Source organism: Acomys russatus, chromosome 14 (assembly GCF_903995435.1).
Source record: "Acomys russatus chromosome 14, mAcoRus1.1, whole genome shotgun sequence".
Taxonomy (NCBI): domain Eukaryota; kingdom Metazoa; phylum Chordata; class Mammalia; order Rodentia; family Muridae; genus Acomys; species Acomys russatus.
This window is the reverse complement of record NC_067150.1, coordinates 14,038,661-14,055,129: the sequence shown is the minus strand read 5'-3', so window position 1 is coordinate 14,055,129 and position 16,469 is coordinate 14,038,661. Positions and strand designations below refer to the sequence as shown.

General features: G+C 33.7%; 2 protein-coding genes across 2 annotated transcripts; both read left to right on the top strand.

The window, feature by feature from the left end:
• The first annotated feature begins 2,458 nt into the window (after positions 1-2,458).
• LOC127198737 (olfactory receptor 7G1-like) lies at positions 2,459-3,412 on the top strand. The gene has a single exon (XM_051156781.1). It carries the CDS (start codon positions 2,474-2,476, stop codon positions 3,410-3,412), a length of 939 nt encoding a protein of 312 aa, XP_051012738.1. The 5' UTR covers positions 2,459-2,473.
• An 11,292-nt stretch (positions 3,413-14,704) lies between these two features.
• Positions 14,705-15,643, top strand: LOC127197959 (olfactory receptor 7G2-like). The gene has a single exon (XM_051155768.1). The coding sequence runs from the start codon at positions 14,705-14,707 to the stop codon at positions 15,641-15,643; it is 939 nt and encodes a 312-aa protein (XP_051011725.1).
• Positions 15,644-16,469: the final 826 nt, after the last annotated feature.

The following is a 16,469-nucleotide window of genomic DNA, read 5'->3' as shown; positions in this document are numbered from 1 at the left end:
GCCAATTAGTAAGCGATGGCTTAGCCCCTTATATATCCTCCAAGTTCATAAGAAGTAGCACCCTGATTGTCTTATGTATGTCATATAAAAATTCTCTTCTGGGCTTTTATATCATGAATACTGTTAAATTGTCTTGGTGTTCATGCGTGTCTAAGTGTTCTCTTGTGTAAATATGGCAGAAGCAAAATGTAGCTTAAAAAGTTTCAATTAGACATAACCTTTCGCCATCTAAGTGGAAATCCAACATTTGACGACCATTTCTTAGAAATATCACATAATTTTATTCTCAGTTTTTCTCTTTGCATATGCTGTGGAATACTTATGTTTTAAAAAGCTAAATTTTTATTTCACTTCATTCTCAGCACTTAGCAACATTTATGAATGAGTTTATGTTAAAAAAAAAACGTATTACGCTGACAGCACATGTTAACAAAAGAAAAAGAGACACCATTCACTGCCTGTGGGAGGTTAAGGTAGGTCCCTCAAGTAGGGAAATCAAGCATAAAGTTTTTTCTCATAAAAACTGATAGAAAAAAATCATAAAAATAAAACTACCATGTAAAGTCGATGCACTTACACAAACCAAGGGTATCTATATCCTATCCATGGAGTATTTTTTATTCATGTCTATTGGCTATGTATTCACAGTAGAAAAGAATAAATAAATGAAAAACAAAAATATGGTGCATATACACAATGAAAAAGAAAATTATAAGATTTGTGGATAAATGCATAATTCTACAAATTATCATATGAGGTGTGATAGCACAGAATGAATTGAAACAAATGATATAATGACGTTACTAGCTTTAATCTCTGTCTCTCCATTACGAAATCTCTTTCTATCATCTCTCTATGTCTTCGTCTCTGTCGCTTCTCGTCTCTGTCTCTGTCTCTCTCTCTCCCTCTCTGTGTGTGTGTGTGTGTGTGTGTGTGTGTGTGTGTGTCTGTGTATATATTTCATATGGGGACATACCATAATAGCAGAAAGAGAAGAAAGGAGACTATGTATAAGGATAATAGAGCAGGCCAGACAAGGAAAGAGAAAGGGAACAATAGGGTTTGAAGGAAATATTATGGCTAAATAATGACATAGAATTATTTATGAAATGTGGTGTTGAAATATATTACTCTGGAACGTAATTTAAAGATAAATTTTTTTAGGACCATGATGTTATCTTTTCCTTTGTGTTTCTTTAATCAATCAATGATTGCTTATTAACAGAAAATATCCATAAGTCACAATAAAGTGACATTTATGCCCATTAGATATATTGGACCAGAGGACTGAACATGATGCTGCAGTATTATAGAGAGGTTTTGGTGACTGTTCAGGAAGTAAACTATCTCTGTCATTGTTTCTTTTTGGAAGCTATTAACCTGCACTTCCAGTTCCTGAAGATAATTGTGTTTAATTCCCTGTCAAGTCTCTGATGGCGTTGAAGAGCAGATAGTTTAATCTTATAATTAAGCTTAGTCGTTTGGTAATTAAGATGTTTTTAGGTCTACATAGATGTTTTAAGTTGACCAAGATGAGATATGATAGATATTGATTTTCATTCAGAATTTTAGATTCACCAAGATAGGAAAGATGTTTTCTTCAAGTTTGCCAAATACAAATACCCAAATCACTATGAATGGAATATTTATATAATTCCTGATACATTTGTGGTTCTTCCTGCTGTCTGTAGTTTATTTTATTTATGTGTAATAATATAAATGTACTTGTGAAAAAGAAATATAATAAAAATTTAAAAAATAAAAGATGAAATGGAATCTCTTGTTTGTTTTATATTAATCAGGTATTAACACAGTGTGTTCAATGACATTACTTCATTGTGATACTAGTGCTGTTGCTCCTGAAATGAAGGAATTTACAGATTAATAGAATACAAACTCTTTGTTAAAAAATTTACAAAACTTCCCTTTATAATGAAAATATGTGTAGACTTTATTTAAAGTTGTATTTTGACAATGTCACTGAACAAGGAAAAGAATATGATGGAGGGAAATCTTGCAAAGGAAAATACTTATACCTTTATGTGTTTACTATGAAAATGGTAGAGATCTTCATTAAGTATATATTTCCTCAAAAGTCAACATATTTTGCACCTGTGAGATGACTTACTAGGTCTCCTGCTGCCAATATAGAGAACTTGACTATTAGGGCAAATATTATTGGGTAAAAGGAGAGCCTGGACTGCTAGAAGTCCCATTATGGCCTCTACATGTGTTTAAAAATGCATAAGAACTTTCCTATTTAGATATTAAATGTAAATAAATGAGAAATCAGCAAGTATTGAAATCAACCAAATGAAATATTAAGCATTATCTCTTAGTTTATATTTTAAATTAGGCTGAGGAAAACACCTCAATTGAGAGTAAAATTATTTCCAATGTATCCCCAAGTGCTGATGAAGCATTGTGTCCCTACATTTGATTTCACTTTGTTTCTATTAGGTTCATCAGCAACATGGAACCTGGAAATGCAACAGGCATATCCTACTTTTTCCTGATGAGAATAACCCATGATCCAGCAATGGAGCCCCTCATCTTTGGCCTTTTCCTGTTTACATATCTGGTCACAGTTCTGGGAAATTTGCTCATCATCATTGCTGTCAGCTCTGACTCCCACTTACAAACACCCATGTACCTCTTTCTCTCCAAACTCTCATTTGCTGACATCTGCCTAAGCACAACCACCGTCCCAAATATGCTGAAGAACATCCACACACAGGATCAGAGCATCAGTTACACAGGCTGCATCACTCAGGCCTGCTTTGTTTTGAATTTTGCTGTATTAGAAAGCTGTGTCCTGGCTGCAATGGCCTATGACCGCTATGCAGCTATTTGTCATCCCTTGAATTACACAATAATTATGAACCAATACTTCTGTGGTCTACTAATTCTATCTTCCTTGATAATTAGCATTGTGAACAGCTTATTACAGTGTCTGATGATACTGAGGCTGTCATTCTGTACAAACTTCGAACTTCCTCTATTCTTCTGTGAACTTGCCCAGGTCATCAAGCTTGCCTGCTCTGATACTCTCATCAATTATATCCTGATATACCTGGCAACATTTATATTTGGCGGCATTCCAATCTCTGGGATAATTTTCTCTTATACTCGAATTGTCTCTTCTATTTTGAAAATATCTTCCTTGAGAGGAAGGTACAAAGCCTTTTCCACTTGTGGGTCTCACTTTTTAGTTGTATCCTTATTCTATGGGGCTGCAGTGGGGGTTTACATCTGCTCTGCAATTGCTGTTTCACCTCAGATTACTACAGTGTCATATATGATGTACACAGTGCTCCCTCAAATGTTGAACCCCTTTATTTATAGCTTAAGGAATAGGGACATGAAGAAAGCCTTGGGGAAACTTATCACAAATGTATCTTGTTTTCGGTAATATGTTAATTGATTTAGGCTTGAGTTATTCATATGTTCCACACATACAGAATTCTTTTTTTTTTAATTTTTTTTTATTATTAATTTATTCTTGTTACATCTCAATGTTCTTACTCACAATACCTTGTATCATCCCATTCCTCCCCCCCCACCCCCATTTTCCCATTATTCCCCTCCCCTATGACTGTTCCTGAGGAGGATTCCGTCCCCCTGTATATTCTAATCAGCGGTATCAAGTCTCCTTCTTGGCTAGCTGCTGTCCTTCCTCTGAGTGCCACCAGTCTCCCCTCAAGGGGACATGGTCAAATGTGAGGCACCAGAGTACGTGAGAAAGTCGTATCACACTCTCCACTCAACTGTGGAGATATTCTGACCATGGCTAGATATGGGTAGGGGTTATTTTTTAAAAGTTTACATTCCTGTATTGTCCTCTTGGCTGGTGCCTTAGTTTGAGCGGGACCCCTGGGCCCAAATCTGCCTATCATAAGAATTCTTGTTGAGTAAGAGTATATCTGAGTTTTGCTGTACTCCTCTATATGCCATAAAAAAAAGAAATATTTTCATTATTATCTTTTCTTTGTGATTCCTTATTTTATGGTCATGACACAGTTTTATAAGAGATATTTACAATATATACAGAATAAATTTTTCATGACAAATATCAGAAGCAGGTAAATTCAATAATTTTATCATGTATAGAACCAGATTTACATATGGTAACTATAAATATTGATAGATAAAAATCACACATATTTATATGTGTAGTAATGATTGAAGAAGAGTCAATGAATTTGATAGAGAATTGTGGATACTTTTTCAAGAGGTAAATGAGGGAATAAATATATAATTAAAATATATTTTAAAATATTATCAGAAATTTTCATGAGAAAAATGAATCAACCTTTTAGGATCTGCAAACATACAATTTATTACTGTTCACATCTTTCAAAGCCACATGTTGGGTTAAAAATTTATAGATTTCAATTATTATCATCTTACTATGCAGTAGAAGTTAAATTTCATTTACCATTTTGTTTTTCACCTAGCCATTGTCTCCTATAATTTTTGATTGTTTTTTAACCCTTAGAAGAGTTTGCCATGAAAAATCTGTTTCCCTCAAGTGTAATACTCTGAACATTTTGCATGCTTCACACTCTGAATATTCTAAAGACTATCCTTTTTACAAGTATAATGTATATGTTTATTTGCATTAGCACATGAGTATAATTTCCTGGTGAGAACAGAGGGTTTCTATTCTTCTGATACTAAAGTTATAGAGTGCCTGACATCGTGTTTCAAAATCAGGTCCTCTAAAAGAAATCTATATATGCTCTTAAGCAATGAGATGTGACTGCAACATTCATAGTTATTTTGATTATTTTAATAGCATTTATTCCAGCCTTCTAGATGTCTCTGAGGTAGCTTGTCTTTTGTTTTCCATGGCTGTTTTTACTTGGTAGAACTTTTAAATTACATTAATTTGGTTAATTAATACATCAGTAATGAAAGTTTGCTTAGGTTTTCCAGAGTCCATTTGGTCTCCATATATGTGCTGCTTTGCAGTGTTCAGAAGCTAAACTTTTTACAGGAAAAACATCCACACATATTTCCTGGAACAACGTTCTGTAAATATCACTCTCTCACATGTCACCAACATTCACTATGTGAGCTATGGGATTATCAGGGTATGTGCTGGTAACCAAGTGATCATTTTGAATGGTTCTATTACCATTATATGGGAAAATTCAGATAGAGAGAGAAATACTCCTTAGATTCTTCTGTTCACCTACAGAATGTAAGACAGATGTTGAGATGCTTATCTCCTTATCAGGTTTATCAGGCTTATTATATAGCAAAGAAAATAGAGATGTCTGGTATTCTTCAGATGATAGATAAATGAAAATATAGATAAAAGGTATGAAGGTAAGTAGAATCCAAACATTTAAATAAATCTGTGTATATATACACACACATATACATAAAATACAAAAATATGTTCCCGTACCATGTACATTAATCCAAAATTACATATTAGGAAAAATTAAAGTAAAATATTTACTTCTCTTTGAAAGTTGAAAGGTAACATAAAGGAACCTAATGTGTATATTGTATTTATTTATGCTGTTTATTATATTTAGGAATTTTGAAGGCAAGCTATCATTTATGGATTCAGAAAGCATATATACATTCTTATTCTTTTAGTACTATTTTATTTTGGCTTTTGTTTTACAAATCCATAATGAAAGCAGGGACACATATAAATATATGCACCATCTTGGTGTCTTCCTCATTCTCTACTTGTGATCTCTTAGGATATTCATAGGTAGAAAATAGTTTCAGGTAAAGATCCACTAACTACTGAGGAATAAAAATCTGGAAGTGAAAACCAATAATAACATGGTCTAGTACACTCGCATATTTGCCACTCTAAATTAATTATACATAACTCTGAAAATATTTCAAATTTGCTGAAAAATAAATTAAATGCAGTATGGAAGCCATAACTAGATTCCATGAGACACTGTCAGAATAAAATCTTCTCACTTACTGGTATAAAATGGAAGAAAATTAAGGAAATCTGAAGCAGATAGAACGGATTCTTGACAAGTAGAGCAATCAAGCACCTTTTGACTTTAACACACTGCTGCCTGAAGAAGACTAACAGGCATAGAACTGTCTCCTCAGAAAAGCATGACCCAGGAGAGTTCAGATATCCTTAGCATGAACACACAAAACAATATTTCCTACCTCCTTCTTGAAAATGAAAGAGAACCACATGGAAAATACAAGGGAAAAAAGAAAACATAAAGTGGCAGCAAAACCTGGATCCTAAGACCAGAATAGCTGGCTGCCTACTGACTTAGGTAAGGGTGCCAAGTGTGATATAGCACTGACATGTTCACACTACATTACATACTCTGTAGTGTATGGGTCCTTGGATCTTAGGGCCACCAATATGCAAAACTTTTTATAAATCTAGCTTTGTAATTACTATTGGAGCATAGGGCAGCTGAAATCCTAGGGGAGAAAAACTCATGAATAAAGACATATAACTTGGAGTATTTAGTCATTAGGAGTGAACCTGGGAAAGACTTTATTACTGGACAACAGTGATTTAGAGTACCTTCAATATCTAGTTTTGTTGTCTTCCCATTTTATCCCTTTGCTTCCCTTTGTTTGCTCAAACCACACCTGAATATAATCTGTAATATGAATCCTCTCAATTTCTGTAAATGGGATTTGTTTATATAGCATAATAAATATATTGCATATATAATACTTGTGATAATGATAAAAATAAAAATTATATGCTAATAATGTGTTAACATTTGGGAACATTGATTTTGTATAGACATTTCATAATCAGTGTTAACTAAATATATATATTTGTAAGTATCATACACAAAATGCATTTGTAATATTTTGAAGCAACATAAATATATTTACTGAAATAAAACTACTTTCATATTTAGTTGATTTAAAAAATCACAAGTTACTTTATAAATTATCTCATGGTGAAATTAAAATTAATCTTTAAGAAAATGTATATTTTAATGTCTTCACATTAAAGAGCATATTTCTTTTATAATGTTTTAATATTTTATTAATGTATTCATATTACATCTCAATTGTTATCCCATCCCTTGTATCCTCCCATTCCTCCGTCCCTCCCTTCCATATTCCCCTTACTCCATTCCCCTATGACTGTGACTGAGGGGGACCTCCTCCCCATGTATATGCTCATTGGGTATCAAGTCTCCTCTTGGTAGGCTGCTATCCTTCCTCTGAGTGCCACCAGGCTTCCCCATCAAGGGGTCGTGGTAAAAAAAATGGGGCACCAGAGTTCGTGTGAAAGTCAGTCTCCACTCTTCACTCAGCAGTGGAGAATGTCCTGTCCATTGGCTAGATCTGGGTAGGGGTTTGAAGTTTACTTCCCATATTGTCTTTGGCTGGTGTCATAGTTTGAGCAGGACCCCTGGGCTCAGATCTTCCTATCATGATGTTCTTCTTGTAGGTTTCTAGGACCCTCTGGATCTTTCTATTTCCCCATTCTCCCATGCTTCTCTCACCAAAAGTCCCAGTAGGATGTCCTCCCCTATGACCCACTTTCCTGGTAAGTGAAGACTTTCATGGGACATGCCCCTTAGGCTAGTGTCTAGATATAAGTGAATATATACCATTTGACTCTTTCTGCTACTGGGTGAACTCACCCATTATGATCATTTTTAGTTCAGTCCATTTGTCCACAAATTTTGAGAAGTCCTTGTTTTTAATAGCTGAGTAGTATTCCATAGTGTAAGTGTACCAGTTTCTTTATCCATTCTTTTACTGAGGGACACTTAGGTTGTTTACATGTTCTGGCTACTATGAATAAGGCTGCTATGAACATGATTGAGCATATGTCCCTGCTGTGTGGTGGAGCATTTTCTGGGTATATTCCAAGGAGTGGAATAGGTGGGTCTTGAGGTAGCCCTATTCCCATATTTCTGAGAAAGCGCCAGTTAGATTTCCAAAGTGGTTGTACCAGTTTGCATTCCCACCAGCAATGAAGGAGTTTTTCTCTTTCTCCACATCCTCGCCAGCATGTGGTGTCACTTGAATTTTTGATTTTAGCCATTCCGATGCGTGTAAGATGGAATCTCAGTGTCGTTTTGATTTGCATTTCTCTGGTGACTAACGAGGCCGAGCATTTCTTAAAGTGCTTCTCAGCCATTTGATATTCCTCTGTTGAGAATTCTCTGTGTAGTTCTGAGCCCCATTTCTTGATTGGGTTATTTGGCTTGGTGGTGTTTAATTTCTTGAGTTCTTCATATATTTTGGATATTAGACCTTTGTCAGATGCAGGGTTGGTGAAGATCTATGAGCATATTTCTAAAAGGAGATTTATGAATAGCTTTCTTTTCCTTGTGCTTATATGAATTTTTAATTTTCTCCTGAGTACTTAATTACTATGCTATAAAACCATATATCAAGTGACACGACATGCTGGCAAAGATGTGGAGAAAGAGGAACACTCCTTCGTTGCTGGTGGGAATGCAAACTGGTACAACCACTTTAGAAATCTATCCAGCGCTTTCTCAGAAAAAAGGGGATATTAATAAAATCTGAATACTCAGAATAATTGTTGAAGTCAAGTTTTGCTGACATTATTACTTACAATTGGTAGTTACTGCAAAACCTATTATAGCATAATTTTCTAAGGAGAGGTAGCAGTTTTGGATATTAGGAGATTGCCATGTTCCATTGGACTGTCTCACACCCATGAGTACATCAGCAGAACTAAGTGGATGCAATGGGAAATGGAATCCTAAGGAAGACATAAAGCTGAACGGGGCTTATTTCAGAGGGATCTGAGGGATGTGGTGAGGGTTAGGTTGTCTATGATGACGTTGCGTTGTATATATGTAAATAAAGGTAAATGAAACCCAGTTAATAGATTACAAAATGCTCATACTTTAACAACAAAAGATCCATATTTCATGTTGTGTTACTAAAGGTTTTTTTTAGGTAATGTTCATATAATAGGCTAAATTATTTCAACTGAACATTATCCAACTTGACATTCATACATAAATATAGCCATCCCTCTATTATTTGTCTATGTATATCTAAGAAATAGCAAAAAAATTTAGTGAATTATCTATAATTTTAAGATGTAAAAGCTCTTTTTGAACAGTCAAATTACTTTTGCTTATGTAGTATTATTTCATAAAAATTTTCACACTCATCCATTTGATTGTGTCAATAATTTATTACTGTTTTTGAGTTGAGTAGTACTCAATTGTAGATTTTTCTAAAAATTGTAGCATATAATTATTTATTAAAAATTGAACTATATGTATTTGTATTCAGAAATACTTGCATATTTGCTATTATCTTTCAAAAGTACACCTGAGTGGCATATATTCATAATGATGCATATTATGCTTAACTGAAAAAAAATGTACTTCAGATTTTACAAGTATCATTGTAATTTTTTGGTTTTAATTTACATAAAATTATGGAAATGGCACAAAGAATAAAAATAAATTATAATTTAATTACTACATTTCTTCTCTTCCTTTTTTTTTAACCACCTAACTTAGTACTAGAAATGTTAATTTGTATTACATCCCTTTTCTAGAAGACCTAGAAATCAGCCCAGAAGAATAAATTGGAAGATTGTAAGAGTTAGACACAGTGGATGTCTTCAGGGACAAAAATACTTTCTGGACATGATAGAGCTCTTGCAACATGAACTATTGCTAGAACTAGGTGCAAAAGACCCATACAAAATAACATTTCTAACACTAAGTTAGGAGATTAATTTTATTATTTTCATAGAAAAGAATTTACTGAAAATTAATTCATGTGGGCATGGAGATTAAGTTTCTTCAGGATGGGGCCCCTGAGAGCGTCCTATGATGCAGTAATTGGTCCTTTACCATGGTATATAGATGGAGCACCAAGTGGACTCAGTTTAGTTTTCATAAAAAAAAAAGACAGTACTTGAAGATAGGAAGGAAAGCTTGTGGGGACAATTAAGAAATGAATTGTGAGCAGAGAATTTAAACAAAACATATGTGCATGTATGACATTTTAAAAAATGCCATATGAGGCAAAAGAATTTTGTTTTGATATTTTTTGAGACAGAGTCTATTATGTAGCTCTCATTGTCATTGATATTTCTATGTAGACTATGCGGGCCTCAAACTCACAAATATGCATCTGCCTTTGCCTCCCAACTAGTACGATTAAAAACATGTGCCACAGGACCCTTCAAGATTTAGTGTTTCATGGACATTTAAACAACAAAAGCATGTTATGTATTTATCCTATTGGGACTCTAAATGAGAGACGCATGGGAGAATAGCAAAATAAAAGGATACAGAGGGTCCTAGAAACCTACAAGTAGAACAATATGATAGGCAGATTTGGGCCCAGGGGTCCCGCTCAAACTAAGGTACCAGCCAAGGACAATACAGGAGGTAAACTTTAAACCCCTTCCCAGATCTAGCCAATGGTCAGAATATTCTCCATAGTTGAGTGGAGAGTGTGATACGACTTTCTCACGTACTCTGGTGCCTCACATTGGACCATGTCCCCTGGAGGGGGAGACCTGGTGGCACTCAGAGGAAGGACAGCAGGTAGCCAAGAAGAGACTTGAAATCCTCTGAGAATATACAGGGGGAGGTAATCCCCCCCAGGAACAGTCATAGGGGAGGGGAATAATGGGAAAAGGGGAGGGAGGAAAGAATGGAGGATACAAGGGATGGGATAAACATTGAGATGTAACAAGAATAAATTAATAAAAAAAAAGAAAAAAATATTTTTAAATGCAATATGTGGACCACAAGCATGGCTTCTCAGACAATCGCATATTATGTCATTCCCTTCAAGTTCAGGATTATTGATAGAAGAAAGTTGACATCTATACATTGTTATCTGACCTTGACACCTTCATCACTGCATGCTTAGGTTCCCCTTTAAACACAAATACTACATGAATAATACTTAAAACAATTCAACTATAGCAATTTAGCCACAACCTGTGAGAGACAGTGTTTGCATTTTTAGAATATATTTTACAATATCTGCAATATTAATATTTATGACCATATATAAAAACATTTTAAATGATAAGATCAAAGCAGATTCTTTAGCGTCATTAATTAGAACACTATTATGATGCATAACTGTAAAGGACAATGTATCTTTTCAGAACAATATGGGATAGATGTATAAGAATAGTAAATTACAGATATATTCTGGTAATGTGTGAAGCCAAAATAATAACATCTCACCAAAGTGACTGATTAAACATGAGCTGATTAAGGATTACAACAACTGGGCTAAAATGGGTTTTTGAAATGACGTAAGACCTCGATTCTACACAAATAACTATAGGCAACTATGAAATGCTGAAAGGAGTAGAAATAGTATGCCCCTGGGAACAGCACACCAATTGGTTATCCACTACCAAATGATCAGTCTTGAACACATATGTATGTATTATATTGTATAATATAATACACTATAGTATTAAAGAACTGAGTATGTTGTATTTAGGAATATGTATACGCGTTCACATATAAATATGTGTCTTTAACACCAATTAGCAAAAGGATCATAAATTTCAAAGAGAGAATTAGAGGTATGTAAGAGAGATTAGAGGGAGTAATAAGACATAAAAATGATAAAATTGTATAATGCTCTTAAAATAATTTAAAAGCACACATGGATGTAAAGAACTGAATGATTAAAAGTCCCCAGAAGAATCATCACATTATTGATGATGAATCACTTTTACCTTCACTGTCTTTTATAATAGGCACTCCAGGGATCAGAATGGAAATGTAATAATTACTCTAATGAGGACCTTTGGATGTTAAGCCCTTGGGGACACAGGAACAGTAGAATCAATATGTGGATACCTCATTCAATAGACCCAGACAAATCAAGAAAGAACACCTCTGACTCTTGTATGTTTTGAACACAGTCACATTTTGTGTCTTCAACATAAAGGTGATATTTTAGAGCTTTTTCTGATCATATTAAGTCTGCGGTGGATGTTTTATATTTGTGATATACATACATAACTCACTCATGATTCCATTTACTTTATTCTCTATAAGGTCTTATATAAACAGATGCATATACTATTTATTTAATTTATTTTTTATTCTTAATATGCAAAAGAAGATAATTCTATAAGGTATTTAATCAGTTAGCTGTTGCTCTGATTTGCATTTTTCTCAATCTAAAGATGTTATCTGTTCAGTTTCTCAATTTTTATTACATATTGTTCCTTCTAATGAGTTAATGAATCTTTTGGAAGAACTAATATATGTTGAGTGCTGCTATGAGTATTTTCATTCAATGTCTTTGTAGTAATGAAATGTCCTTATGGTGTTTATCGAGATATATTGAAGTCTAATAGATGAATGTTTGCTTATATCCAGTGAAAACTGTGATACAAATTAATGAGGGAGTGAGAAGTGTAAACAGTCTATTTATCACATTCCATCATCTATTTTCTAGTGTACTGAGTACTCACATCTGATTGTTGAAAAGTTGTGGGTGTGGTCTGTTTCATAATGACTGAGTTCCCAATTGCAGCATTTAGTAACTAATGGATTAGCGAGTTCTATATTACACCAGTAAATATAATGCTTTTCTATAGGGACATAAGTTATAGGCTCTTGAATGTCTTACATGTGTCACCTAAAATTCTCTGTTGGATTTTTCTATACTGAGCAGTAACATATTATGTTTCTATTTATATACGTCTAATTTTCTCTTGTATAAAGTGGATGGTAGAGAAAAATAAGTCTCAGTTAGGTACAATTTCTACATCTAAGTAGAAACAATATTTAGTTGACTGTTTATTAAATATCATGTAACTTTATTCTCAAATTTTCTCTTTTTATAGTGTGTGGAATTTTTCTGATTGAAATGCTAAACTTTCTTTTCATTTCATTTTCAGTCTCTGTCTCTGTCTCTTTCTCTCTGTGTCTGTGTGTGAATTGAATTTTAAAAACATGTTTCATTGACAACAAAGGTTGGTAAAGATAAACAGAAAGAAGAGGCATTATTCTCTGCTAGGGAATTAAGCTAGGACAATTACTATGGAAATCAGTATGTGAGTTTTCAACAAAATAAAAGAAAATGGTACTGCTACATAAAGTCAACCCATATACATACACTTAGAGCATATAGTTAAGAGTCTCTATATATCATATTTACAGAATATTTTTTATTCATGTTGATTGTTTATGTATTCACAATTGAAAGGGTAGCTTGGGCTATATGCTGAATGTGAGGCCAGACTGAGCTGTAGATCAAAACACTGTCTCAAAAAGCTAAGAAAGAACTGGGGGTCTAATTCAGGGAAAGAATATTTGCCTACTTTATTGTCTTAGCTACTTTTCTATTGCTATGAAGAGACACCCTAATGAAGGCAACTTATTGAAGAGTTTATATAAATAGACAAGAAAACATCGTGCATATGCAAAATAAATGTTATTAATCATAAAACAGGAAAAATTTGAATGTTTTGGGAAAAATGTTTGTACTTAGAAATTATTACATAAAGTGAAGTAAGACAGACTCAGATATTGTATATGTATGCATGTCTATGTATAAATGATATGTTCTTTTTCATATATATGCATATATATACATAAATAGTGTGTGTGTATGAGTGTTTGTGTGTGTGTACACACATATAAGAAAATGACAGGTCATGAAACCTAAAAAAAGACAGCAAAAAGAATGTGATTATGAGGTAGGAGGAAAGGATAATAGAACAAATGTGACATAAAATCAGATAGAAAATTACAGGAATGAAATAAAATGCAGGCACAGTGAGATAGCATAGAATAAAGGATAAAAGTAGCTATGATCGATTATTTATAAAAATATGGAAATTAAACCTATTAATATTGACATTCATTTAAAGAGTGAAAGATATATGTTCAGGCAATGTTGTCATTTTGCTCTTATTTTCTTTTTAAATTGGAGATTGTTTTGTAAGAGAAATATAGAAATTATTAATAAGTCACAGCCAACTGTAGAATAACAATAAAGATGGGATTAATGGATTGTTATGTATTATTCAAGTGATCACAAAATTTGGTTCACTACAGATTTTGTTGGTAGATACTTGTGGATGGAAAATGATGTAATTTCAGTGATGCCATTGTCATTCTGATGCTCTTCCTGGTGGAAGAGAGGAATTTTACACTTTTTTTAGAATATAAACTCTCCATTACAGAGAATATAAAGCTCTTTTCTGAATGAAAATGTGTGTAACTGTATTTAATATTATGTTTTATCAAATGGCAGTGAAAGAAAAATAAGGTGATGAAAAAGTTTGTAAATGAAATATTTGATCTTTACATAATTTTACAATGCAAAAGAGAATGAATGTCATTAAGTATACATTTTCTCAAAATTCAAAATACATTGGGACTGCCAGTAAAGTTTCTTGCTGCCAAGGCTGACAACTAGAGTTCCAGCCTCTGAAATCAAGTTCCAAAAGGTTACTGTCCACTGTAAGCCTGTTCTGTAATCCACATATGTGCAATGACACAAAAATTTCTGCAGGAAAATAGGAGAAAATAGGTAATGAACAACACATTAGGTATTACAACCAACCAAGGGAAATTAACTATTGTCTCCTGATCTACATGTTAAATGAGGCTGGAGGCTGCAAATGAACTGCATCCCTAACATGCTCCTAAGTGATGCTGAGCATGGTATTCCTATATATGTTTATTAACTCTGTGTTTTTACTAGGTTGATCAACAACATGCGACCTGGAAACCAAACAGATATATCCTACTTTTTTCTGATGAGAATAACCCATGATCCAGCAATGGAGCCCCTCATCTTTGGCCTCTTCTTGTTTATATATCTTGTCACAGTTCTGGGAAATTTGCTCATCATCATTGCTGTCAGCTCTGACTCCCACTTACAAACACCCATGTACCTCTTTCTCTCCAAACTCTCATTTGCTGACATCTGCCTAAGCACAACCACCGTCCCAAATATGCTGAAGAACATCCACACACAGGATCAGAGCATCAGTTACACAGGCTGCATCACTCAGGCCTGCTTTGTTTTGAATTTTGCTTTAGTAGAAAGCTGTGTCCTGGCCGCAATGGCCTATGACCGCTATGCAGCTATTTGTCATCCCCTGAATTACACAATAATTATGAATCAATACTTCTGTGGTCTACTAATTCTATCTTCCTTGATAATTAGCATTGTGAACAGCTTATTACAGTGTCTGATGGTACTGAGGCTGTCATTCTGTACAAACTTTGAACTTCCTCTAGTCTTCTGTGAACTTGCTCAGGTCATCAAGCTTGCCTGCTCTGATACTCTCATCAATTACATCCTGATATACCTGGCGACATTTATATTTGGCGGCATTCCAATCTCTGGGATAATTTTCTCTTATACTCGAATTGTCTCTTCTATTTTGAAAATATCTTCCTTGAGAGGAAGGTACAAAGCCTTTTCCACTTGTGGGTCTCACTTGTCAGTAGTTTCTTTATTTTATGGTGCAGGAGTTGGGGTTTATATAAGTTCTGCAATTGCTGTTTCACCTCAGATAACTACAGTGTCATATATGATGTACACAGTGCTCCCTCAAATGCTGAACCCCTTTATTTATAGCTTAAGGAATAAAGATATGAAAGAAGCCTTATGGAAACTTATTGCTAAGGTATCATGTCTTCTCTGATGTGTTGTTTGATCAAGACTTGAAACTCTGATATGTTCCAAACAGACAGAATTTTTGGTGACTGAAAATTCGTGAGTTTTTCTGTGGCTTTCTATATGCTACATTGACATAGTGATATAAATCTCTAAATATAATATATTTGATTTGTTATTTACTTGACTGTCATGACCCACATTTGACAAATAATTTTTTTTACCCTATTTAAGTCAAAGATTCTCTTGTGCTATACAATCAGAACCAGGCAAAAAAATTCCAAATTTAGTGATTTCCATATGTAAACAAATCTAGAAAAGCAAATATATTAATAGGTATAAGTCACACAGAAATAAATAGATAGTTAAAAAAGAAGAGTCAATGGATTTGAGTAAGAACAAGTGGAGAAACATTGAAATGGTTGGAGGGAGTAAAATGTTGATATGATATAATCACTATTTTCAAAATACATAAATAATCAATCACAAGAAATTTCTTTGGGAAAGGTAAAATTTCCAAACATGCTTTGCAAACACTGAATTTATGTTTGTTTGGAACTTTGAAAGTTTCATTTTATATTATACAATTATAGATTTCAACTATCCTCATCCCACTATCCTATAGAAGCTTAAATGTTCTTTATGATATTCACAAAATTTAAGATATTACGTACCTCACTCAGACATTGAATGTTAACGTTAATGTTCTATTTAAAGCCTTAAATAATTAGTTTGCCTTGGATAAATTAGTGTTTTGGTCAAATATTGTACTCCAAGCTTTTCAGGTTTTACCTCTCTGAAAATTTTAGAGAATATGATTTTAAAACTGTCACATGTATATTTGTGCTTTTGTA